This window comes from Lissotriton helveticus, chromosome 10 (genome assembly GCF_964261635.1).
Source record: "Lissotriton helveticus chromosome 10, aLisHel1.1, whole genome shotgun sequence".
Lineage (NCBI taxonomy): Eukaryota > Metazoa > Chordata > Amphibia > Caudata > Salamandridae > Lissotriton > Lissotriton helveticus.
In genome coordinates this window covers 188,370,554-188,398,388 of record NC_136071.1, presented here as the reverse complement: position 1 = coordinate 188,398,388, position 27,835 = coordinate 188,370,554, and the positions used below count along the sequence as shown (strand labels likewise).

Genomic DNA, 27,835 nt, shown 5'->3' with positions numbered 1-27,835 from the left:
CTCTTCACCTTCTCTCTGTTGCACAAGTTCCACCAAGCTGCTCAAAGTCCGGCTTCATTCTGCTTTTGGATTCTTCTACAGGGAGAACCTTCAGGGATGGATGCTGTCAGTGGTGTGGCTTAAAAAAAAATTCTATGCCTTCCTACCTTTCAATTCCAATGCCGTTTGATGGCTAAATTGTGGGCAAGAGGATCCTGGTTTCCCCTCTTTCAGTTAATACCAATATGCCAGTGCCGAAAAATGTTGAAGAGTCCATCACCTTTACATCCTTTGGGTGGGGGGCGGGGGGGGGGGGGGCTAGGGGCTGGAACCCAATTTCTATGAGGCCATCTATTCAGATTGGAAATTGAAATTATGTGATTGGAAAATAAAGGCTTATGTCATCTAGCAGAGGCAGTCCAAAATAATGTAGGCACTCTACACTGAAATTCTGTTCATGTCATGGGGTTCTTTCCAAAGGCAGACATTCTACCTCTTCCTTTCCACGTGAATGTGTCTGTCTTGTAATTTTTGGGGGAATGGATTTCAGAAAAACGTTGTGATGTTTATTAAGAGCTCAATGTCATCTATCCAGGTTTTTTGAAAAACCTGGGTGGACTTAGAGGAAGGTGAAGTTTTTGCAGCTCAATTACTTAACAGTTTTTCTTTGTCTCTGCATTGGGTTATTATCAAGGAAATGTTCCAGGATACATCTGCGAGGAATATGGCTGCATTATGCGCGGAATTTCAAGCAGTTCCTCTTGCTGAGATTTATAGAGCTGCCACATCGACCTCTATAAATACTTTTGTTCACCATCACAGACTTAATAGTTTGGAACTTGATGGAAGGAAATTTGGCATAGATGTCCTTAACTCTATTCTGTCATTAAACACGTTTTAAAAAAAATAATAATTCACTGGGTGAGCTGCAGTAAGTAATTTGTTCCTTCATTTCTGTAAAGGCTATTTCACATAGGCATTCCTCTCATGTAATGACTGGAATGAGGACAAGGGACATAGAGGAAATGTCCTGATTAATTAATGGAAATGTTCATACTCCCAGTATTTGAGCTGTAAGTAGACTTTTCATCAAGCACTCAATTTCTGAAAGGCCAAAACATAGATTTCTACTCTGATGTAACCTCAAGTACTGTAAAGGCTAAGGTTTCTTACCCAATTTGTTTTGAGAACTGTACTATAAGAAGCAGAGTTATTTTCCAAGTGTTTAAAAACCTATTTTGGGAGTGGTAGTGTGAGTGGTGGAGTCAATACTTTCACCAAACTCCAGTGGAGACAGTCAGGCTTGATCCCTCAGCTGTCACCAAATATCGAAGCTGACCAGCCACTACTGACGGGCATGCATTTTCTATGCTCGGTCAAACATCTTTTCATACAGATAAGAGACATTTTAAAGTCACACCAAAACAGTGGCATGGAAGTCGTTGGAGTATGGACTTGAGTACCTTTCTTTTTATCAAGGACCTAACAGACTTGCAGGATCATTTTCAAGGATTAGTCAAAGCCATGCAACTATACGGACATGCCTTTCGGCAGCAATATCCTTTGTCTTCTGAGGGGTCATTACTACGTACCTAGATTTCCAGGAGTTAGACAGAATGCACACTTTATGTGTAACAAGACCATTACGTTTGCAGATTAACACCAAAAAGTATGGTAAAATCACACACGCTTATTATTTGGATCGCTCTTTCATGGTCATTTCACAAAGTGAAAACATTTTCATGGCCACCAATGACTTGGGACATATTAGGCGCCTTGTTTTCCTCTAGCGGTCTCATCTTTAAAGTCCACTACGTTTGAAGATGCGTCACTAACCAGACATCAATCTAATCAATAATAGCAGACTGTTCCTGGTTGGTGGGGCAGTTGGAACCTTACGGAAAAACAACAGTCACCAGTATACATGTCTATGTCGTTGAGATTCAAACAAAGGCTTATTTCTCAATTGTTTGGATTGCAGATTCAGGATATTGAATTTTCATTACCTGTGAAGCTTAGAAAACTAATTTAAGCAGAAAGTCTCCTCATTGACCCCATCTGATACAAACGACCATGAGACATTCCGTCTCTATCATTTAGAAACACTTGCTTTCTTTCCCTTTGTCAAGAGTCAGCTTGAGCCTTACACATTTTGCTGTTTCTCATTAACGCATTGCTGGACGTTGTAGGGCAACTGGGGTACACCCAACGTGGTACTGTTATCATGGGTCGCTAATGTCCTCATTAGCTGGAAATGCCATGACAAATGGTTAGTGGCAGCGGATCGACGCAGTTCATCCAAGAAGGGAATCGCCAGGGAACTATGACATTCTTGAAGGAAATACATTTTAATGGTTACCCACCGTCAAAGGAGTTGGAGCAATTTTGAATCTGATTGGCCAGTTGTCTGGACCTCGACTGCCTTTATAACGGATATAAGCCCTTCCCTCTGGCTTATCCATAGGTCACCTTTTTATTTGGAAGAACTCTGTGCATCTGTACATTAAAAAGGCTGAGACAAGAGGCAGATATGCTGGCTGTCTGCCATGAAACAGGAGGGAATATTTTTCAGGACTGAATAAAAAGGGTTGCTGCTGCTTCACCCTAAAGTAGAAAGATGTGAGACTGACTAACATGGTAACCATGCCACAATCCAGCTCACAGTCCTTGCTCCAGCAGGCCTTGTGATACTATGAGGACCTACAAACACTGGAGACGAGTGCCTGCTCCCTAACAAATGCGGAGATCCCCTGGAGTGTACATAGCGAAGATCCTCCACACAGTGATGAACAGAGTGACTATGAATGTCAATAGTGCAGTGTTGGACCTGTCCAGACCCGGCTTCAATCCCCACTTGGAATCACACAGCAGCTTTGCATGTTACAGCTAGGGAACCCTTGTACATGGTGCGTAAGGCTCATGCAAGCTGAAGTCAGAAGTGACTTCTCGGTGTAATGCACTCCAATCAGCTGCCATATACATTCCACCATCAGACTGAATTCGGACTGCAGGTAGTGAATAGCGCTCCTGAGCCATGTCATCCTCTCCCGACTACAACGCTAAAAAAGAACTGACTTGCAGCTTTGTGAAGTGACAGATGACTTGCCAGTTCCCTGCAATGTGATATTCTTAGGATGATTAAATGAGTAACACTAAACAGTGGACCTCATTTTCGTGTGAGGCAACATACGCTGTACAGTTTTCCTGATCAATAATGTATCTGTGCCACTCATGTGTAGTCTCTCCAGCATAAACTCATGTTACGGAGTTTCAGCCGAATCATACTCAGATTCATTAAATAGTAATCTAAATAAAGACTTTAATAAAAAAAAAACACTGCTTCAAGATTATGTTTATTGTGAGTTAAATGGTATGCTAACTGAACTAGGCACATTACCCCAGTTCACTTTCCAAGATAAGCCTTGACTGTCAACTTAGCCTCCCCCTAAAAGTCAAAGCCCAAAGAGATGGTTGTTGGTAATTCAGCGATAACAGCAATACTTATTACATGGCATCGAGAACTGATCTCAGCTTCTGCTCTGCTACAAGTGTCAAATCATCACTTACCACACATAACGCTGCTGAATTTCCCAAACAATGCCAATATGTCAATGTGTTCTTGAACAATTTGCATAAGCAGAATTTCAGTCTAACCTTTATGTATAAATGTTCATGTGGCCCGCTCACAGCATTGCTGGGTTACACTAAACACATTCTAAAGCCAGTGAGACGTCTGCTGGGAGTGCTACTGTTATATCCGAAAGAAAGATTGGCTTGTTGCTGCATGAGGCCCTCCCTACTGAAATTACAGATTGGTTGAAAGACGTTGCCATATCAAAATAAAGAGTTGAGAACCATGCGGGGATGCAGATACCCAATCGCAAACACAAGACATTTCGAAGCCCTTTAGATTCCTATCTTAAACCAAAACAGAGACTGATACTGTTTCCCAGGGTTGTCCGTCCATATCAATATGCATAAATGCCATTATTGGTAAACATACCTGTCTGGGAACGGTCTGATTGCTGTTTATATTAAAATGTGATAATGCTCAATGCTACCTTTCTGCTGGGATGCTACTGGGTCAGTTTCTTTTGTAATGATCTGAGCAGACAAACCAAAATGTACACAACACATACCTCTCTACATGTCTGCTGTATTATTATATCTAGACACCCAATAAAACATATAATTAATCAAGTAAAACAAATGTTATCATTTACCGGCAAATGAAGTGCAGCCGAACACATTTTTTTTTTAAACTGAAACAAATTACTATTTTCTCCAGGAGGTAAAATGTCTTCATTTGGTATAGACTGAAGAACAAGAACGTTACAAATGGCATTTAAAAGCAGTGACCCAATTTTAGGGCTGCAACAACAAGGTCGGAAATGTGTTAGAACAAGCATAAACCTTGAATAAAATGAAGGGGGTATATAAAAATAATGCAGTCCTTTTTAACGAGGTGGTAAAGCACATTAGGAACGGACTACATTCTAATTACAACGCAGCACTTAAATAAATCTGTTTGCAGCGATTACCTCGGGTCCTGCCCTACTGTTACCTAATGCTTTACAAATATCGGTCTTTATTATGTGCCCTTATGCACAGTGAAGTGAAAAAAAAGTCACGAAATCACTTCATCACCTAATCAAGTGTGCAATGAAGCCACACAGTCTCAGGTGAGACGTTGACTGTCTTAAGGTTAGATACGTTTTTAGCCTGAGTTACTGAAAACCTTTATTTTCAAATTTGAACATTTATGGAGATAATTCGTAAATCAGTCCTTGAGATTAAGACAGCATTAATTTTCACCACCGGTATCGTTAACTAAAGGAAAGCTCTTAGTTCTTGAAGAGATGAGTGCAGAAAAGGAGCATGGTTTTTACTGCTAACTCGCACCATAACACTAGACGCCATTCCAACAAGGCTCTTTATGAAGCTGTCCCCAATATCATGTTACTTGTGGAAAACACAATTCTATAAAAACAGAAGATTGCATTTCAATCCGCTTTAAATCAATACTCGCCAAATGTACCAATTAGAAGCGGGCCTGACTGGGAATGGAGCATTTAATGGTGATCTTTTATACGTACAGAAAGATATAGGGGCCAAGTCTACCAGCCCCGAAGCGAGGTCATGCCTAGAAAAAGAACCCGCTATGAAGGAGACTCAAGCAGCTATATTTTGGTCAATAGAGATAGATGTTCATCGAGAACATTTGCTTAGTGCACACCAGAAATTCACCAGTCACCACAGGTTTAATACCCTGAACGAGGACACTCCGTTCACGATCTCAGAAAAGTGAGTGCACTCTATCTTGTGTAATTAAGCCACATAATGCTTCTTTATTTACCTGACCTAATATTAACTGTACAGTTTGATAATTAAAATAGTTTGGTGCAAATTAGCAATAGCACCTTGACAACTGCTTCTGCATTAACATCTAGAAATGTGTATCTCGCTCTGCCAGAAAATGCACAAAAAAAAGCAGACTTGCAAACTCCAACACGAATGGCATTGTGCAAAACATTTTTCCAGGGTGGTGAAAACTCTTTTTGTAAACATATCAACACTTCTCTCCATACAAACAACAAAAGCAAAGAACATCAATGCATTTGAAATAGGAAAAATTATCTTCCTGGTGATTTTCCCCTGGTGCAACTGGCTGTTCTCTTTCCCAACAGGCTGGAACACCTGCGCGTACAAAAGCCATGAACAGAAAGGCTTCTGTTGACGTCAGTTTTTTCAAATCCTTTTTGAATGGGAAACCCTACGCATTCGCAAGACATTCCCCATCTAACACCTCGTCTGGTTCCTAGGGGTGTTTAGTCGCAATCCGTGTTATCTCTTATATACAAGGCAGTGTAGAAGTAAAGATGTCTATAGCGATGAATGGTGTACCAAACTAAAAAAAACAATAAGAACTTCTCTTCACTGTAACGTGATTCACATTAAAGACAACAGGTTGGGGCAGATGGATGTTACTCCAGAATACCAGCGGGCCCTGTCCATCTGGAGAAGAATAGGGAGCTCGACTGCGAAATCCAGGATTCTGCTCAACATCTAGAAGCAAGCAGTATCAAAAAGCTTTTCAGGGAGGAGAGAAAAAGAAAACCAAATACAGTGAACTCCATAGGATCATGGCTAGTTTCTCAATGAGATGGCACAGAAGGCAGGTTTCAGTCTCGAGAATAAAAGTAAACCCAGATCATTTTTCGATGCTCTGTACCCAAAAGACAGAATCTGACAGTAGTAGGTCTATGGGTACCGTTCTGCTCTTTAGCCATAAACCCTCTTTCGTTTGTATTTAAAAGGTAAAGCCTGGCCTGAGAAGGTATTGGTACCGACTTGGGTACCAGCTACTGTGGCAGAGCATTGCTTTCTAAACCCTTGCAGTGCACTTTATGTCTCACAAGAAACACAGGTAATGATCAACCAGCCCAAATTCCAACTGGAGGGATTTGACCAAAGGTCTATCAGATATGTTGGGAGATTTGTCTGGAGAAGCTTGATCCACCTTGAAACTTTCATAAAAGATTCAGTGTGCATAGGTCACCTAGTGACTTAGTGGTTTTCTTGCAAGTGAATGCGGCCGGAAGCCCGCCCCATTAGTAATGGGTGGGTGGAAGGTGGTGCTGAAATGATTGACGAGGCCATCTTACAGAGATGGGCACTGTTGGCAATGCCTGTGCCAGGCCCTGAATCCCTTTAACTTGGTGTGAGCGAGTTCCTCCATATATGAAGTTCACAGTTCCCTTTACTACTGGAACCTTCTTGAACATCAAATGGACACTATTCGTTAGTAACATCAGATCAGGTCAAGCTCTTGAACTAACAGGAACTATTCAGTTGAAGAGTATGCAGACATGAAAAGCGGACTTTGGGGTGGGCCAGCCGCTGACAACTGCTTGCAAGAGCCTACTCACTTCTTGAAGTTAATCGTAAAATGGTATATTTCCCCACGAGAGACACAGTTTTCTATATCCAATTAGAATTGAAAACAAAAGAACAAATGACACTGGCAGAAAAGTGGAAGCAATTGAGAAGCAAGGCTGTGCACAATGACAGATAGAAAAGAAAGTGAAATGGTCTGACAGCTGGTGATGCCTGGGCAGGTGGTTGTGCTCACATCTGTGAAGATGGTCACATATGAAGGGCTTAAAAATTATTTACAAGTGTCCATGTTCTTTTTAGGAAAATTTCTAAACAAATGCCCAAAAGAAATGCAATTCTCAACTAAAGATGGGTGAAATGGCAAATTTGTTTCCATATGTTATATGTGTAATTTTTGCGAACATTACACGTATTACATGTAGTACATTTTAGTACTCATCATCTGTGTGAAAAACGTATGTCCTAGAGTACAAAGATGACACTAGATCCCTGCTCAAAGTATTGCCTGTTCAATTTCTAAAGTCACATGGCGAATGAGGCTCACCCAGCATCTGCACACATCCAGTTTCACACTTTGCATGACACATTTTCTACTGAAACCAGTTTCTTGCAAGTGTAAATTATGCAAAACAGATACCTTAAACATACTCTTAATATGGAAAAACAATATATATATATATATACAAGATTGACACAAGATTACACTCCTGTAAAACATAAGTTAAAAAAAAATACTATTTTCAACAAAGCTGGAAGAGCAGGACTAACTCATCCAGGAGTCCAGCGAAAATAGTCTGCAAAAAAACATTCTAGACTGAAACATCCCTCTCAAGAAGTGTTGTGGCTCCAATTCTAACTTCAAAAGCGAAAAGACACAAATCAGCAGATAAAGTAGGACCAAAAGGGAAAAAGCAGAGGTCGAATAAAAACCAAGAGGAGAGCAATGAAAAAATATACATTCTAAAAATCGAGTTTAAGACACTGATGTTCCATAACATCACTATTATTACAAGGAGCCATTTATTCCACAAAATGACTCGAGGAATGCAAGTTTAAGTGCTTACAAGCAAACAAATTGTCTTCCTGTGAGTTAATATTCACGCAATAAAAGAACAAGGACAAGAAAATATTCTTCAATTTTCTTATCTGCCCAGGAACTGACGTGCCCTCCAACTCTACATCAGACCCAGAAATTGTTGGATGGTGGCTCTAGCAGCCAAATTAGTAATTCCAAGATGTCTTTAAACCTTCCAAAAACTAGCTTTAATGGCCAGAATATCTTGCACTTTACCAAGGCACAGAAAAGAACAATTGAAGATTGCAGATTTGCCAAACGTCAATGTCGGCACGACAGAGCAGTCATCAACTGTACAGTTTCCTCCTGTAAGAACGTCTGCATAAAAATGTAAAATGACAAACTAAATATCAACATTATACTTTTTTGTGTTAAACTGTGTCCATCACATATTAAAGCTGAAGCACTGTTTTCTGGATCAATGTATACAACTTGAGAAAGGAGAGATGTTTGAGTTTCAATGTTTAAGTTGACAAGGAATGCAATATTTTAAATATTAATTTAACATATAAATACATTTCATATTTCAAATGTCACAATGGAACCACAGGTCAATAACTTAAATGTGTTGATTTCTCTAGTGGGATGCTATAAAAAGTCCATGTGGGTCACACTATTTATGTGAAACAAAACACTAACCGTTGCAAAAAAAAAAAAAAAAAAAAAAGGTTTTTTTTAAATTGAGATTTCCCTACAGATATACATATTTGTTTCCGTCTGCAGCTAGAGGTGCAGAGAATATTGGCTATTCCACCACACAGCACATTTTACTGTCTAGAAGCAGTATCATCCTCTGCACAAAAACTACAAAATCATCACCTGAACTAAACTTTTTTTTAAATGATTTGCTTCATATATATATAGTAGTGAAACAGTGGAGCTGTTTCTCTGCACATGGGAGTTTTGGTTTATATTTGCCAGCTTTACGCAGTTGAAAAACTACAGCATATAGCAGACGACTAAAGTTACAACAACTGCTGAAACAGCTTTAGTAATGCCTAAATCAAGGTCTGATTATCAATGTGCTAGCTGAAAGACTGGAATGAGCCTCTCACTGGGTTAGATTGTGTTTTAATCCAGAAAATCAAAAGCATGACCCTGCTCTTTGATAAAGGGATAATTTTTTTCCTCACGTTTGGTAATAGTGGTTCTACTGAGATCCGTTACATACGTATCATCAAAACCCAATTGCCAGGGACGCCAAAAATTTTGTGTGGGTAGAGTGGATCTCTTGGGACTGCTTCGACTGATGAGTTGTACATTGTGAAACAGGGCAACGTCATTCAAAGCTTTCCTCAGCCAATCGCTGAATCATGTCCTCTAAAGTTTTACAGAGGAAGTATCAAAAGCCACATGAAGCTTGTTTGTGGCCTCTCAGTTGCCATCAAACCATAAATGCTGGATAACGTGAGCATGAAGAAACCAGATTGAACTGTACTGAATGTATATGGTGCAGTAACGGATAGTTATTTTATTGTTATTTACATGTAAACAAAGCCCACAAGGCCTGGAAGATTTAAAGAGTGTAGATAAAAAAAAAGACTCTTTTACATTTGAAACTCATGTAAAAAAAAGGAAAAAAAGAGAGAAATTAAAGAGGATAAAATAACGTCAGACAGAGAAATTGAGCCCATTATCCTTTTTTCAAAATGTAAAATCAATAACAAAATGAGAAAAGATTAAAAAATATGCTAAATGATTCAATTCACTTCTTGGACATCTTTCATCTATTCTAATTGATGTACCAACCTCTGTCCCCCTACCCCTCCCCAAATAAAAAAAATGTTGCTCCTGTGCATTTGATAAATGGCATTTGAACCCTGAAAAACAGGACTGCAGTGGTAAATCTGAAACATTAAAATTCTAGCTGCACAGCAAAAAATATGCCAGCTCTAGGTTTGCCTGGCTATAAACCCTCTCCTGAGAGGGGTTATCTGTCATTCAGAGTGATCTGAAATGGCTGCAGCAAATTAGTGAAGTGGGATTTGCAAGAATATTAACCTACTGCGTGCATACATTTCTTAAGTGGGGGCAAGCAAATTCTCAGATCATTAGTGAATTACCAGGCCAAAAATTCAACATAGGTCTGACAAGACAAAAAACAGACTGAGAAAGGATGGATCCAGAGATGTGTCTCAATTTTCATAATGGTACATTGGACACAAATTAAAATCCCCAGATCTTCAACTTGGGCTTGGGAGTTGCTACATGAGCCACGCGACTTAGTTACATTTTCATTACCTGGAGGAGTTAAACAAGAGAAAATTTGATTCATTCAACTAATTAAAATTGCAGGTATAGTTTCCATTTTTGTTTGTTTTTAATTTCCTGTCTTCAAGTATGCAGAGCAGAAGTATAATTAAACAACTACATATCGGACCATTCTTTCCTGGTTACACTGGAATAACACCGTTCTAGTTTAAAACTGGGCTTGTCTGTCTTGCCAGACAAATCTACTGAAAAAGTCCTGTGACAAAACCAGAGTTTCTGCAAGAACTTTCCTTCAAATTAGTCATTCAGTTATGTTAACTAATCATCAGAAGCTCTCCGTTATTCTTGGAATGATCTACAATGCTTTTCGGTCAACAAATGAAAAAATGCACACCAAAGTGGGCAAAGAATTTGAAAACTGACATTAGTGCAGTTTTGGGGATTTTTAAATAAAGTGGTTTTTGTCTGAGATTCACCGGACTAGCATAAGCAAAAGTAGTACAGTATTTCAAGGTCTAAAATATAGCAACGGCCCAAGAGAAAGGAGGTCTGGTTCTCTATTTTCAAGTCATCAGCATTGAAAATAGAAATGAGCTAATATCCTATAAAGGGTTTCTCTGACTTTTTTTTAGTTCCTCTTTAAGAATATTTTGTGCATGCTGCTTGCAGTTTAACTTGCTACTTCAACTTGGTTGAATAAACACTTCCACTGCACTTAAAATACCAACCTTTTGAATTCATAAATTGGAAACCTCACCACAAAAGTACAATTCTCCCCTGAAAGCGCATGTTAAACTTGAATCTGGCACTGAATAATTTAGCAAAGTTAATTTAATCTTAAAAAAATATTTAAAATTGTGCAAGAAATGGCAACAGACTTAAATTATACTATGAATGCTGAACCCCATTCTTATTTTCTTTTTCTTTTAGCCAAAGCCAATTATTTTAGGGCCAAAAAAGAAGTTAAGAAAGAATAACCAATACTAAGAAAGTGCCTAAAACATGATACAGCATTTTAGAGCCCTTTCAAATACAAGGCAGAGAAAGGTGTAAAGTAGAAAAAAACTGGAGCCTCTATCATTGCAAAAAAGACCCAGAGTTTACATTTAATGAGGAGCAGAAGAATTCCATCTTCGCTGTCACTGTTAACATGCTGTTAAGTCTGCTCGTCCATGCACAGTTGGTCTGTGTCTGGAGATGTAATACATTTGGTTTCTTCCTTTTTCCTTCGTTCCATTTCCCATTCCACAAAAGTATCGAAGAGACTAGGCCAAGCCTCATCTTCACTGTAGTTGCTGAGGTCTGGTCCAATCACCTGAGTAAAGTTTAGGAACATGTTCCACGTGTCCCGGGAGATTCCCTTTATTCCTGAGGGGTTCTCAATGAGGAAGTTTAACCACTGGTCCAAAATTAAGGGTTTATTTTGTGTGAAAACAAGTTTCCAAAGCGCAATGGCTATATCCCGATGTAGTGACCGCTGTCCTTCTTCAGAGTCCAGGCCAAACTGGAAGGTAAATCGATAGAGATCCTTGAATTTGTCCTCTTGTTTAGCTTCACTTAGGAGAGAAGGGAATCTTGCACAAATTCCTTCATTACTATCTGCATGAATTGCTTTGCAGCCCTCAAAAAACTCTTTCCTATGGAAAAAAAACATAAAAAGTGGTTATTAGTGAAGAAAAGCATTACATTTTAAAAGCGGTTACTAAAACTGACAGCATTCACACAATTACAGGTTTATGCCTTGAGTGCTGAGGTTCTCTCACCAGTGTGCAGCCCATTTGTATTATATTTGGGATGGGGGGGTTAGCTTTTACGTCTTTATTACTTTTCCCCCCACAAGACGATATCCTGGCCACCTTTGTGCCCCTTTCCTTGACATTTTTGGGATTCTGGTGTCAAAGGTTATGTAGATTCCCCTGGAGGGTACTAAGAAAAATGACAAAATTGGCGTTTTTAGTTTTTTGCTAGAACGCGAAAAAAGTGGTGCAAGAAAGTGTGTTTTGTTTCTTAACACATCAACATCTTTTAGAAGAAAAAGAGTGAGAAATCATATCTGGTAGTCGATATGCTTATTTTTTTGCGGTTTCTACCTACTTGCTGAATGTGGTAGCAAGATCAGCAATTTGTAATTGGTGTAGATCCATCATTGTTTTTCCAAAGAACCGACGCTGAAATCTAAATGTAATGAAAGTAAGTGGGAAATAACTGAAATAGGCGGTAATGTTTTAATCTGTAATTCCCCCCCCCCACCCTTTGAATAGCGACAAAAGTAAAATATCATTATGTCCGTCTGATTATTCCAGTTGTCAGCTGGTAGTGCAGAAACATGTGATACCCAGAGTCGTCAACTGAGTTGCAGCTTAGAATATTATTTTGTTGTGCATCAATTCAAATGGCAAAATATAATCAATGAAAAATGGGTATGAAGGAAATGTATGCATTTTTTTAAACATTACCAAGATTTAGAGCATTGGAATAGTAGTTTTTGGGATACACGTAGCATTATTCAGCAGGCATTTTTCAAAATGTAATCTTTCTTGCACAGTTGCTTACATTTCGGAGCCAAAAATTGACAATTACAAATGTTCCACTATTTTGTTTTCTAACACTTCTAAAAAATAAAAGGTACCCTAGCTGTGCAGATGGTCTATCATCAGCAATAGTTAAGTCCCAAAATGAAACATGGAGGCATCAATATTTTCCCTTGAATTTCAATCTTTTTAGAGAGGTTGGTAGCTGTGGTATTTGTGCTGAGAGTAAGACAACACACATAGTAGCCTACCAATCCCAGACATTTCTGAAAACTAAACGTGTGGGGAAGTCTAGGGTTGTCTGAGTAACATGGACCCCCCCCATACACAAACACACTTTTTTCACCATGAACACCCTGCAAATATCAGTCGTCAGGAGAAATAAAAATCAGATTTTTATTAAATACCTGAGAGGGCAGGTTCTGGAATCTGAAGGGGATCAATAAAGTCTTACTGCCCATTCCCAAACTTGTACTGCTAAAAAACAGTGTCTAATTTGTAGGTGTGCATATTACAGCCTGTTAAAGCAAAGACCCAAAATGCACCCGGAAAATGTCACGATTTTTCTATTGAAATTCACTCGTTCTGGGGATGTGAAGCCTACTAGACACAATAGATTGGTGTTAAAGGAATGGTGTGAGGCATGGTCCCATCTAGGCTTTGGGCCCTACAAACAGACACCACAGTCATTACCCCTCTACTCTGGCTCATTTGGCAAACTTATGCCCACATGAATACTTTCCATTGGGTTGGCTGCCACATTTGATTCATGGTCCAGGGAGGAGGGGGTAAGAGGTAAAAAGACTGTTTGGCCTCCTCGAGGTCAGGACTTAACGGCCCTCACTCCATTTATTAAATAAAAAATTTATCAGGGCCTGAAGCACACGGTCCCAGTTTGTGCTGTGGTGTATGTACCCTTAATTAGGTGTGCCAGTGAAGACTGGAACACCACGCATGATAAAAGATAAAAAGAAAAAAGAGAAACGCTGTCCCCAGCAAAGGTTCAAACTGACATTATGGCAGTTTGCACCTTGCTGAGGACAGAATTTTTTAAGAAAGATATGGTGGTTCTTTCTTTCGCAGGAGGCACAATGGCGTATGATGAGTGCAAGGTAGTGCTCGTGAAGTGGTGAGTGAGTTTAAAAATGGCTAGAGGATATCTATGCTAGTCAAATTTAATGAAAAGATTCCTCTGTCATAAATAAAAAAACAAACAGGTTATGGCTGCTGAAGGGTTATGATGAGCTTAAGTAGCTATGATATACAAGTGTGTGAATGAAATTGTGTATAGGTTAGGTCACCCTTGATGGTCTCAGGAGGAGATCCCGAACGCTTCTTCAGGACCAAAGTTAAAAGTGAAAAGTTAGACAAAGTAGAGGTGCATTGGCTGTGGCCTACTCAAATTGAAGTGGTGCCACCAGTAAGACCCTGGTGGTGGTACAATCTAAAAAAACAAGAGGGAAAGGGGAGGAGGGTGCAAACAGACAGTACATAGAAACATAATTAGTCATGTTTCTGGTGTATAAATCTTGATACAACTAGATTTTCCCCTATATGTGGATCATGTTAATATTCCTGGCCTTTGAAAGGTGGCCAGACGCAGTCACTGAGTTTAATGATCAATTAGAGCTATATGATGGCTGTGCATAATGTTAAAACCAATGGTGAGGTAATCATAATTAATAAAAACAGGAATATGGGTATGGGTACCCCAAAACGTTATCAAAGTTAGTTACGAGGAAAGTATATCATAATGATTAGTATGTACACCAACTCTGTAGAAAATCATATGCCATACACCAGCATAACGTATAAGAGGTATCAAAATAATTCAGCGTTTGCAATATAGGCAGGCTCTGAGTAATTGTAAATCAAGCGTTCATTATTTGTCCCATTAATCGCAAAACCTTTACATAAAGATGATTCGTGCCCAGGAGTGGAGGGGGTAACCACTTACCTCTAGGACATAGGAGATAGTCCCCTGGAGTCAAATGAGAGTGTGCATTCCGCCACAATCTGTATTGAAAAATGGCATTTACAGTTGTGCACATTTCGAAGCATTGCGTGCTCGTGTCGAAAGGCACAAGCGGCCGCACCTATCCATCTTCTTTTACGCCCGTAGATTTTTGGGGTCGGATTGTCTCCCAGTGTTATAGTGCACAGCTTCGAGCAATAACTTCCGGTATCATCGGAAGAGAGGGTGTGATCGGTAGGTCAGAGGCCGCCATCTTGGAGCGGTAAAATGGTACCGTGTCAGGAAGCCAAAACGCATATTATTCAGTACAATAAATTTGGGAATTCAACGACAGAATTTGTAATCAGTGAATAATGTAATAGGGGATAGCGGAACAGGCAATTGAGGAAATTCGATTCAGACTCCATTTTGCGTTTCACCGCCATTTTGTGTTGCCCTCACTCAGGCAGCCTGACGAACAGAAAACTCTTGCCCTTCGTACTGCCACGTATCAAATAACCCCTCTATCCTTGAGGTGAAGTCGATTCCAGGAACCAGTTCGACTCACTAATCCTTATCTAAATTGCCTGTTGGCCTTCAGTATTCTTGTCTCGACTCACTAATCCCTGTTTCAAACCATCTGTTGGTTTTCATTGTCCTTCTTCCAGTCTTATCCTGCCTTGCAAATTGACCTCTTTCACAATACACAAACATGTCTACCACTGTTGATTAACTCAGGGACACCCTTATTGAATCACCTGTGAGTTAGTCAAAACATGACCTAGGGGGTGGATAATTTAATCATGTGACGTCTTGTTTTTCCCAAAAAACATATCTTTTCATTGTTCCAAATTCTGCGCATTGGGAGTGTTCTTATGCAGGTGTAAAAAGAATATAAAAGACTGTGAGCCCCGGAGTAAAGGGGCAGTCTCCTGAGAACATACCATTGGTGTACTTCTAGGATCACTGTGCATAGCTGCAGCTAATAAATCCTGTTGTCTACGTTTAACAGTGTCCCGTGTCTCTGTACAACAAAGCAGGTGAACTCGGAGATTTAGGCGTACCCTGCGCCGCTAGGCCCTTAAAGGCCTGGTTCTTCAATTGGCGCCCGACGTAGGGCGGTTTCAAAGGTCGTGGTCAAGCCCGAGGGTCGTGAGGGACTACGCGAGAAAATTCCGGAGGATGCGCACCACATAAGTGACCCCTGCATGTCAAAAGTGGACCGAAGGTCTTTTCAACGCGGCTTCTCCTTTCCGACGGCTGCTGATGACTGCTGCCCTGACTACCGCCCTGCTTTGGTACGCGTTAGTGATGATTGGGATCTCGAGACGATAGACGGGCCTCTGTTGACGTGAGAGAATACTTAGTTAAGTAATTGTGGATAGCTCCCACATCTTTGTTTTTGAGTTTGCTTTAATTCGATTGTTGCAATAACCGAAGCCGAGGGGTGAGTACACTTGTACTGTGTTAAATTGGTTAACCCCTTGATGTTAGTAAGAGGCCAGTGAAATAACGATGCCTGGTTTCAGTAAGTTCAAAAGATGGTGTTGTTGAGGTTTAAGAGATTCCCGACTAGAAGACACTTGTCCAGTGCCTTCAGTAGGGACTCCAAAATATGAAGTTTATTCCAAACATGGAACTGGTCCCATCATTTTCGTCGACATTTGGGAAAAATACACTAAGAATGACAGTATTTTACAATGGCCGAAGGATGGTAGTTTTGAGCCATGTGTGTTGGATAATTTAGAGGAAAGACTATTTAAGAGGAAAGACCGGCCGGCAATGTTTGATTCATTTCGCATTTGGCTAAAGGAGTCAAAACAGAAAGAAATAAAGCAAGCAAATAGAGATAGGAAGGAAAAAGAAATGTCTGTTATACAGGCTGCTCAGCAATTTAAAGACAATGAAACTGATTGTGTGATTGAGGTTTCAGATAGACAACATCGTATGGCAGTAGATAAATGTTATCCAACTTTGCCTACTTCTCCGTCATTAGATGAGAATGAAAAAGATCCTTTAATGTCCCTTATGTTGTCTGCTCCACCGCCTTATGTACCAGCCTTAGTTCCCCTGCCAGTACCTGCTAGATTACCTGTTATACCTCCACCTCCACCTCTGCCTGTGCCTCAACCTACGATCCCAGTTGCTACTGCGGGTTCCGTTGTAATACCTCCTGTAACGACGCTAGTTTCTACCTCTGCGACTATGACACAAGCCTCTACTCCGCAATCAGTTAGAAGGAAAGATAGTGGGTTCTTTTCAGCTTTAACTCCTTTCATGAATAAAGTACGTACTTCCCCTATCATGAAGAGAACTCTTAGAAGTCAGAGTCATCTCGATCTTCATGAAGCAACGATGCTCCAATCTCAGGCTCAAAAATGGATGACAAATGGTAATATTTATGGGTCATCCGATATTCAAGATTTAGCTATGCAATGGCCTACATCTACTCAGCGTTATGTGTTTGATCTCATGTGCGAGGTATTGATTCAAATGTGGGAGAATAAAATACAAAATGGCCCACCTAGGGGATTAATAGAATTGAGAAGGGAAGTAGCTTCTGGAGCAGTAATAGGACAGGATTATAAAGATGAGATATCAAATTTAGTAACATATAGAGATCTTCTATCTTGTAAAAATTCAGGGACAGAAGGAATTGTTACAACAGACAAATTATATCCTATGCGAGAGGTACAACCCATATGGCGCGATGCTGTGGCAGGGGCTAACCCCCCGGTGCTTGCTCATTTCCAGCAAGTTTGGGTACATGTTCCGTGGAAAAGATCAGAAGTTATTGTGTTAAAACAAGCATAACCTGATCCGCGTATAAATCCGGCAGGATATTATAAAGAATTAGTACAAACATTGTCCTCTTGCACACTAACATTATCAGATATAGATATGTTGATGGGTCAAGTAGTTCCATCCGAGATATGGAATAAAATTCGTAGAGAGGATCACGCTGTTGAATTAGGTGGTGATTGGGCTGCTATCCTACAAGCAGATCAAAGACAAGTGGGTGGAGCTAAGCCAGAACCAATGATTACAGAATTGCCTAACAGAATAATAACACTCATGAAGACTCTAATGCCAGCACAAGCAGTTAATTGGGATAAGTTGTCTGCCTGTAAGCAAAAGAAGGATGAGTCTGTGTCTGATTTCTTTGCGCGGGTCGAGGAATCATTTGTTGATCACAGTGGACAAGATATGGCTACGCCAGGTGGCCAGAGATTGTTTGTAGATAAGTTTGTCTCTAATTTATTGCCAGAATTATCTACGAGGTTAAAAATGTTCGAAAGTGCGTGGCCTGTGGCAACGCCTTCGGGAATTTTGACGATGGTTCAATACTATGAAAATAGGGATTTAGAGGAGAAAGAGAAGTCCGAAAAGAAAAATAAAGACCTCAAAACGAAGATTCTTTTACAGCAAGCTTATCCTCCTCGTTCTGCTCAGCATCCGTATCAGCCACTTCCTCAATTTCAGAGGCTATTACAGAAACTTGAACCCTTTGTTCCAAGGTCTGCATTGGGTCCTAATCAATGTGCTTATTGTAAGGAGGAAGGTCACTTCAAGAATAGTTGCCCGGTTTTATTGCACCGAACTGGTGATATGCCTGGGTCACGTAGCCGAAGTGGCTATCAGTCAACACCTAGGGGTAGGGGACGAAGTAGATCATCTTATGATCAGCATCAGCGTTCTTTTTCCCCTCAAACTTCTATGAATTATTTTGATCAGCAAAATATTCAATCTGCTCAATATTACAATGATAATTATTGTAACGAGAATGAGAGACAAGATTTTCATACCAGCTAGGACAGCCATAGACAAAGTAAGGGAGTCATATCAGTTCCAGTGGATCAGAATGGGCCTTATGTTGAGGTAGTTACATTAGGTGTTTCAGAGCCTTTTCTATTGGACACTGGTGCAACGAAGAGTTCTATTATCCACTCTAAACTCCCTGGGGCACCTTTGTCTGGCTTCACGGATATTTCAGTAGGATTTTCTGGCGCCCCAGTCAAAAACCCAATTTCTCAACCTTTGCCCATCTCGATAGGTCCTTATGACCTAGAGGCTCCACTAATTTTAACAACTGGTTGTAGTGAAAATTTGTTGGGTCTGGATTTATTAAAAAAATTGTATGCAACCCTACATTGTTCTCCTTCTGGTGTACACCTCACTTTGGGTAGGGAATTGATTTCCCCAGTGTATCTGTCTAAAGACAAACTTCCCCCTGAGTTGCATTCTCTTCCTACTACTCTTTGGGCTACAGGTCCTAATGATGTTGGCCTTTTGCAAATCCCGCCTTACGTTGTCACCCTCAAACCCAATATTAAGTTATCACGCATCCCCCAGTACAAAGCTTCCAGCGATGGTGAAAAAGCTCTTTTGACTATTATTTATGATTGGATTCAGAAAAGTGTGATTGAAGAGACTAGAGGGAATATATGCAATAGTCCTGTTATACCTATTCTTAAACGTACTGATTCTTCCCAACCTCCCGTTTATCGCTTTGTGATCGATCTCCGGGAGGTCAACAAAATTGTTGTACCCCAATTTCCCGTTGTTCCAGATATTACTGCCTTATTGACCACAGTACCTGCTACTGCTACTTGGTTTTCTGTAATTGATTTGAAAAATGCGTTTTTCAGTATTCCCATTGCCGAAGAGAGCAGAGATATTTTTGGCTTCTCTTTAGGAGGCAGAAGCTTCCGATTTACACGCGCTCCTCAAGGCTATTGTGAGAGTCCCTCCATTTATAGTCAAGCTTTAAAAACACAGCTTGATACTCTCACTTTACCTCCAGGTGCCACTCTTATTCAGTATGTAGACGATTTGTTGATTTCTGCTGATTCTGAAGAAATTTGTAAACAGGCTACTATTACATTGTTACGACACTTGGCTGATCTTGACCACAAGGTTTCACCCTCTAAGATGCAATATTGCTGGCAAAAAGTTACCTATTTAGGTCATCTCTTGTCAAAGGAAGGAAGACAATTAACTCCAGAATGTATCCAAGCAATTGCTCAAATGTCTGTACCAAGCACACAAAAGGAGGTACGTGCCTTCTTGGGCATTACCTCTTATTGTAGACAATGGATTCCGAACTTTTCTCTGTTAGCGAAACCTCTATTGGCGCTTACCCTTAAAAATACACCCCAACCTCTCCCTTGGACTGCAGAATGTCAGAAAAGTTTTAATGATTTACGTACTGCCCTGTGTTCTGCTCCTGTGTTAGGTACTCCTGATTATAGCAAGCCCTTTACACTTTACGTCCATGAGAGAGAAGGTTGTGCGTTGTCAGTTTTAACACAACAATTTGGGGCTAAGCAACACCCATGTGCTTATTTATCAGCCACATTAGACCCAGTGGCCAAGGCATTACCTAGTTGTTTGAGAGCCACAGCAGCAACGGCAGTGTCCATTCGACAATATGCTGGATTGGAGTTAGATAATGCTCTTATTGTCATGGTGCCACACGCAGTGGATATCCTTCTGAATAGGACAAAGACTCAGCACCTCACTAGTGCTCGTTTGTCGGGGTACGAACTGACACTTTTGGCTAGTCATGTGCATATTAAACGATGCAATACCCTGAACCCAGCCACATTGTTACCGATCCCGGAAGAAGCAGATACTCAAGGACAACATGATTGTTTCTTCCGTACAGAAGAGGAGACAAAAGGAAGAGTTGATCTAAAAGATACTCCACTCTTGAATCCAGATGGAATCCTATGGGTTGATGGCTCTTGTTTTAAACTCCCCAATGGTGAGACGACCTCAGCCTATGCAGTTACGACTTTATTTACAGTTGTAGAAACTGCACGTATTAGACAGAATTCAGCTCAGGCAGCTGAATTAATAGCTCTTACTAGAGCTCGAGTATTGGCTAAAGGAAAAAGAGTGAATGTGTTCACCGATAGTCAATATGCGTTTGGAGTGGCCCATAGTTTTGGCCGCTTATGGAGGGAAAGATGGTTTCTCACCTCCCATGGTGCTAAGATACAACATGGCGAGTTGGTGAATGACCTTCTCGAATCCCTTACCTTGCCTACTCAGATAGCAATTATCAAATGTAGTGCACATAAGAAGATTACTGATGATGTGGGTCAAGGAAATGCGTTCGCAGATCAAACAGCGAAAGAAACAGCCAAAGACGTTACAAGTCGCATGTATGTTACAGGCCCAGCTAGATGGGTCAGACAAGGAGGGATGTGTGAGGACACAATAGAAAGTGTGAAAATGATTCAGGAAGAAGCCACAGAGAAAGAATTGAATGAGTGGAGAGAGAATGTAGGAATGTTAGACGCAACAGGGTGTTGGATAGAATTGTCTGAACATCAGCGTTGGTTGCTACCAGATGCCTATGTACTTCCAGTTGTTACCATGGCACATGGTCCGGCTCACATCAGTGCTAAAGGAATATGCAAACTTCTGGCTCCTGTATGGCAGAATGAAGGTATTCCAAAATGTGCAGATAATCTAGTTAAACACTATATTGTTTGCTTGATGCATAACCCAGGAAAAGGAACACCAACTCCAGCAGGTCATTTTGCTCCTCCAACATATCCTTTTGAGGTTTTGCAAATAGTTTATATCCACATGGAGCGATGCAATAATCTTAGGTATGTCCTTGTGGTGGTATGTGCCTTTTCTAGATGGATAGAGGCCTACCCCCTAAAGGATAATACTGCTCTATCCACGGCTAAAATCCTCAAAGGAATTTTTCCCGAGGTTCGGCCTGCCTCGAATCCTCTGGAGCAATAACGGAAGTGAATTTGTAGGTCAAATAATGCAGAAAGTATGTGTAGGTCTTGGAATAAGACAGAAATTTCATGCAGCAAATAACCCTCAGTCAGCAGGTTTAGTGGAATGTTATAATGGCACTCAAACTCAAACTAGCAAAGATACAGGCCAGCACGGGTCTTGCCTGGCCCGATGCTTTACCCTTAGCACTATTGTCCACTCGAACAACTGTTCATTCCCGTATGGGACTCAGTCCCTACGAGGTTGTGTTTGGACGCCCAGCAAATGTTTGGGGAGTCCCAAGGCCAAAGAAATATTCTGATATAGAGTACCCATTATTAATTGATTATTTACATGACCTCACCACTAAATTGCGTGTCCTTCATCAACAGGTACAAGACGCCTTGCCTCAGGCTTCAACTGATCCTGGACATGGCATACACCCAGGGGACTGGGTGTGTGTGAAAAAATTTCAGCGATCGAAGAATTTGGAACCCCGCTGGAGAAGGCCTTGTCAGGTCTTACTGACAACGCGTACAGCTGTAAAGGTGGTCAGCAAAATGAACTGGATTCATGGTGTGCATTGCAAAAACGTACCCTTGCCATTGCCTTTTGACCAGTGGGTCCGCGAAGGTATTGGTGATTTTGAAAGTGAAAGGATTCCCCGATTCGTACCTTTTAGCGATGCACACCTGTATTGGACTCAGTCTGAAAAAGAAGATGACGTTTTGCAGGAAGCTGTCCCACCACATCTGAGGTTAAACACAACTAATCCAGAGACACTTTTTCAGAATCAGACTGTGCCGAACAAAACTAGATACAATTTGAGATCTAGAGTAACTAAGAACAATTAAGAAATCTATTTTGTGCTTCTTGTGATATTGACCATCTAATTAGGTTGCAGGGTCGTGGTAAGAGCCTTATATAGTGACCAGAGTAGTGGCAATAGGTCTGCGGGACTTGCAGTGTCATAGGACGGCTGATAATCACGGCTAAGTGAATAAGGAAGACTGCCATGAGCAACACCTAGAAGATGGATTCTGTTATGTTAGAAAAAAATGATGAATATAATGAAAAATTATTGTAAATTATTATATACTAGATGTAAATGTAAATGTAAATGTAGGTGTACTTATATAGCGCAAACCTGTCACCCAAAGGGCATCCTGGCGCTTGCTTAGGGAACCCGTCCTGGTATTCCCCTGTGAGAAACCCCGGCAGGGTGTCCACAAGGTGAAAGCCAGGCATCCCGCCGCGAGGGGCCGTAGTGGAGATTAAGCAAGCTATTGCCCAGAGTTGCAGAGTGTGACCCCGTGATTCCAGTAGGCACCGGAGCGAGAATTGTCGAGTCCGTGGAATTTTTGAGCCCGAGACCCGCCGAGGCGGGGAATCGAACCCTGGTCCATGGTCGATCTCAGCTTCCGGGTCTGCCGCCTCTAACCACTGAGCCACGCTTCTCCAGATGCAGTATAATATTGTGTATTTTAATCTCTTTATGTATTATATTGGCGGGTGTGGGTTGGATTGTTCAATACCACTGATTGTTGGGTTTGTGGACTTCTACGCCATAATACAGATAAAGGAATGCCATATTTAGTCCTCCCCTTTTCCCTAAAAGGATCCGCTTGGGCTTACACCTCTATGTTTGCCAATGCCTATGAGAACCAGCATCGAATCCTGTTGGCCCATATAGGAATGGAGTTGACGTTAGTCATGATGCACTAATAAAAGGAATAGTGGCTATGTCAAAACACTACAACAAACTTAATGAATTCCCCATTGACGAACAACAAGCATACATTGAATGGAACGTGAAACATTACGTCACGAGTCTTACAGACAGAGCGAAAAAGAAAAGATCTCCACCTATATATACTGTACCCCACCAAGGTCACCTATGTCTCCAAGGAAATGGTCAGAGTCTTAAGGCCCAATTGGGAAAAAGCACTTGTAACATTACATATACCTATACATCCCAAACTTCTCCACCGCTGGTAGCATCTCAGGGAACATATTTCGTTTGCCATGATAGAGCTTATACATGGCTAATTTACAATGAGAAGCGACAAAATTAGACATTTCTTCTGTAAATCGCCTCAGGCTAAGGACCACCTATTTTCCTTAAGGAGTGTCCCATCAGATTACAAGGAGGGGTCGGAGTACATTATATGTATTTGGAGAACAACGACAAACTCTCATTAGAAACAAAAACAACACTGTTTTTGTATAACTGGAATACAGTGGCAGAAAAAAATCACAGCGCAGAGACTCCGTGTCTGCTTTTAAGGCGCCGTTTCCGGTGAACCGGCTAAGATCTTGCTACAAACATCGGAGTTTTACCAGCAGTTAAAATGCAAAATTCTTTCAATATATGTATTGAATGACAGAGATATCCATAATCTGCATTTCTGTGAAGCTCATAGATGCGGGATACCAAGCGCTGTGTAAAATGCATAACATTCTCATAATCGTGTTATTTTGAAGGACATTGTTCAAACCTAAATTAGTGACCGAAAGCAGGTAAATGTTTACAATTGCATTAAAACACTTAACAACTGCTTTATTTTAAGAAGCACGTGATGCAGGTTGTGTCAAAAGACGCCGATTAGAAACTGTTTATTTTTTCTTTCAGTGTTTGTATCAAGGTATGCAGCATTCAAAAACTAGCCAGTCTTATAAACCAAATTAAGACACATTCAACAGATGGATACGATACGATGGTAAGACGGGGAAATGTCAGCTGGCTGCACACCGTCTCGCGCTTGTGTGTGGCTGGTAGAGCTGGAACAAAGTCAGTCACATGTACAGACCAGTGGCTCTACCACTAAGGCTGGGACATTGTTAATCACATGGACAGGACTGTGGTTATCAAAGGCTGTTAGGATGGGCACAAGCCAGTCAGCTGGCACGGTAATGCCCATTAATGACATTATTACTGGCGCAGAGCTAATAAAATGGAAGCCCTAACTTTGGGACAGACCCTTCCAGGCCTGCTGGGCATTTACAAACCCCACCCTGTCCAGAAACCTACTGATGTCCAAACTGGCCAGTCTGCCCTTTTACACTCCACTTCAGGTTTTTGAGGTACTTGAATTACAATCTACATTCAACCATCTGACACCCACAAATATATATTTATATAACAATTTTATAGAAATCATGTAGTCTTCAATGATGTAGTTTCTTAAATCTTGTTCCTTTCAAGCATTTTTTTGTAATCCCAACGGTTCTTCACAGTAGCAAACAAGTGTTCTGTCATAATCACAACTTCATCAGGGCTCCTTATCACAATTCCTCTGAGAAGTACACCATGGTTCTCAATTGGCATTAACCACAATTTCGACGTATACAACGAACATATAATGTGACGGTGAAGTTATTGTGGTTCCTTAGTTTGTTGGTTAGTAAATATTTCACGTCATCTTAAAGTTAAGCCATGTGAGTATGCAAAGGGTAGCATTGCAAATGTTATAAAAGTCCCTCTTTCGGGTAAAGCCCTACAATCAAGAGCTGAGTGGAATCCTAGGCTGCAGGTGTGCGGTGAGTCAATTAAATTGTTATCTCATCCGTTGGGGAGAGACTGCTCCAGCCCCCGGACGCCGAATACAGTTGCTGCTATCAGAATTGGGCGAGGTACGGTGGGACGGCTGTCTCAGACCGTGCCTGAAACCCGCTTCAGTGGCTGCCACGCAAGGATTGTTCCGGTGAGGAAGGTTTGCCTGGTTCGGTGGTGTGCAGCATATGCCAATCAACCCCTGAACTGTGAGTACGCATTTGCGTGTAACAACATTTGGAAGCGCCATGTCAGCTGACGCGTTCCGAGGGAGGGAGGTAGCAGCCCTCGACATGTTTGACGACTCCCCGGCTGGGGGGTCGAGAGTGACCCCAACTGAAGAACCGGGCAGTAGAAAAATTTTAAATATTGGAGAAGCTCATGAAGCGTGAGCAGTCGAAGTGGTGGGAGCACCGCTCCCTGAGCCGCTATCTGGAGGTCAATCGTATCCCGAGGGGACTGAGAGTCATGCTGGCCTCCAGTTACGAGCATCCGGACCCAGATATGCTCAGGGAATGGGCGGAGTGCAATCTTGATTTCCCTACATGAATGTGTTTTTGTAAATGGTGTAGTAATAGCAGGTTGTTTGGCTTCCGTGTTTTGATTGTGCTCAGCTCACTGCTAGCTGAGCGCCACTCCACACAGTCCATCACTTTGTGTAGTTGCTGTGTCAGGAATGTGGGCGTGTGAAAGTGATGGGCCCTTGAATGGCGCTGTCTGCTGGTGTGAGTGTTGTAGTGTGATGGGCCCGCGGCTGGCGGTGTGAATGTTTTGTATGTGTCACACGTATGAATGTTGTATGAATGGCCTGTAAAGAGGTTGGTGCCTTGACGTGGCTTTACAGCTCACGAGCTGTGAGTCAATTGTTCAGTTTCTCGTCCTTTGAATTATTAGCAGTGTATTTCATTTTTGTGAAATGACTTGCTAATACAATTGTATATACTGAATCATCACTCACCCTCGTGCCAAATCCAACCAGTATGTGCGTGTGCTTCAGGATTAGATGGCTGTGCAGTAATATTTGTCTTTTTTCTCTTTCTGAAGCAGGGTGTACCTTGTCCCTTTTTGTGAATGTTGTAATGTGTTGAATTTGTGCCTGGTGGTGTGAATGGTCTTGTGTTTATCAGGTATGAAAAGTGCGTGAATGGCCTGTAAAACGGTTGGTGCCTTGTCGTGGCTTTACAGCTCACAAGTTGCGAGTCACTGGTTCGGTTTTTATGCATTTAATTATTGACAGTGCATTTCATTTTTGTGAAATCTCTTGTTAATAAAATGTTATGTACTGAACCATCACTCGCCCTCATGCCAAATCCAACCAGTATGTGTGTGTGTTTGAGGAATAGATAGCTGTGCTGGAATCTTTGTCTTTTAAGTCTCTCTGTCAAGGTGTACATTCCATCAAAGAATAACCTACCAAATGTAGATATTATTGTTAACCCTTGGGAGTACATGGTGATGTTTCTCTTGTGAATTCCAACTTATTTTTTTATCCACAATGTCCTGCAAACTTAAAAATGTCTGTCACAATTTCCACACAATATCGTGCCAAAAATCTCACGCTGCAGAAATGAACACATAATTATGTCCAAACAATTTGGTTTTGCAAGGGACATCACCTGGGTTTTTGGTCCCGTGCTCGACAGCCATCTTAGGAAACCTACCAAACCCACACACTTCTGAAAACTAGACACCTGAGGGCCTTCAAGGAGGTATGGCTTGCTCAATTTTGGCCGAAAAAAATCCAATTTTTCACACATTTTCTTGTGGGAAATTGTGGCAGCACCGGGCTCACAAAAATGTCCTACCACCCAGCGATCCCCCCAGGGCTCCCGATAAAAATGGTGCCTCACTTGTGTGGGAGGCCCAAGTACCAGCTACAGGCAAGGACCCAAAACCTTTTTTGATAAGCAATGTCAATGTTGCCTCAAAATGTTTTGGGCCTTTGCCTGTCGCGGGTACTTGGGCCTCCCCACACAAGTGAGGCACCATTTTTATCTGGAGACATGGGGGAATGCTGGGTGGTAGGAAATTTGTGTGAGCCCGGTGATGCCATGTTTCCCCACACAAAAATGTGTGAAAAAACTGTTTTTTCCAGCTAAAATTGAGGTTTGCAAGGGATTCTGTGTAAGGGAACGTTGGGGGATCCACGCAAGCCATACCTCCTTGAAAGCCCCGGGTGTCTACTTTCCGGAAATGTGTGGGTTTGGTAGGTTTCCCTAGGTGCTGGCAGAGCTAGGGTTCACAAATTACAGCTAGGCACTTTGCCAGAAAAGGGTAATTTTTCACTGTGAAATTGAGGTATGACCACGTTGCGTTTTGCGCCGTTTCATGTCGCAGGGCACTAGGCTGACCCACACAAGTGGGGTACCATTTTTCTCTGAAGGCTTTGGGGAACGAAGGGTGGAAGTAAAGTTGTGGATCCATGCAGATTCCAGAACTTTCCACCACAGAAATGTGGGGAAAATGTTTTTTTTGGTCAATGTTTTAGGTTTGCAAGGGATTCTGGGTAACAGAAGCTGGTGGGAGGCAGTCAAGTCACCCCATCCTGGAATCCCCAGGGTGTCTACTTTTCAAAAATGTATAGGTTTGCTAGGTTTACCTAGGTGCCGGCAGAGCTAGGGTTCAAAAACTACAGCTAGGCACTTTGCCATAAAAGGCTAATTTTTCACTGCAAAATTGAGGTATGACCACGTTGCGTTTTGCGCCGTTTCCTGTCGCAGGCACTAGGCCAACCCACACAAGTTGGTACCATTTTTCTCAGAAGACTTTGGGGAACGCAGGGTGGAAGGAAATTAGTGGATCCACGCAGATTCCAGAACTTTCCACCACAGAAATGTGGGGAAAATGTGTTTTTTTTAACAAATATTTTAGGTTTGCAAGGGATTCTGGGT

General features: G+C 41.4%; 1 protein-coding gene across 1 annotated transcript in view; it reads right to left on the bottom strand.

Moving 5' to 3' along the window:
- Positions 1 to 8,116: 8,116 nt before the first annotated feature.
- Positions 8,117 to 27,835, bottom strand: part of DCUN1D3 (defective in cullin neddylation 1 domain containing 3) — a 109,569-nt gene continuing 89,850 nt past the window's right edge. Inside the window, exon 4 of the mRNA XM_078665079.1 lies at positions 8,117 to 11,799. Coding sequence (XP_078521205.1) covers positions 11,319 to 11,799 — 481 coding nt within the window. The 3' untranslated portion in view covers positions 8,117 to 11,318. The remainder of the gene's footprint in view (positions 11,800 to 27,835) is intronic.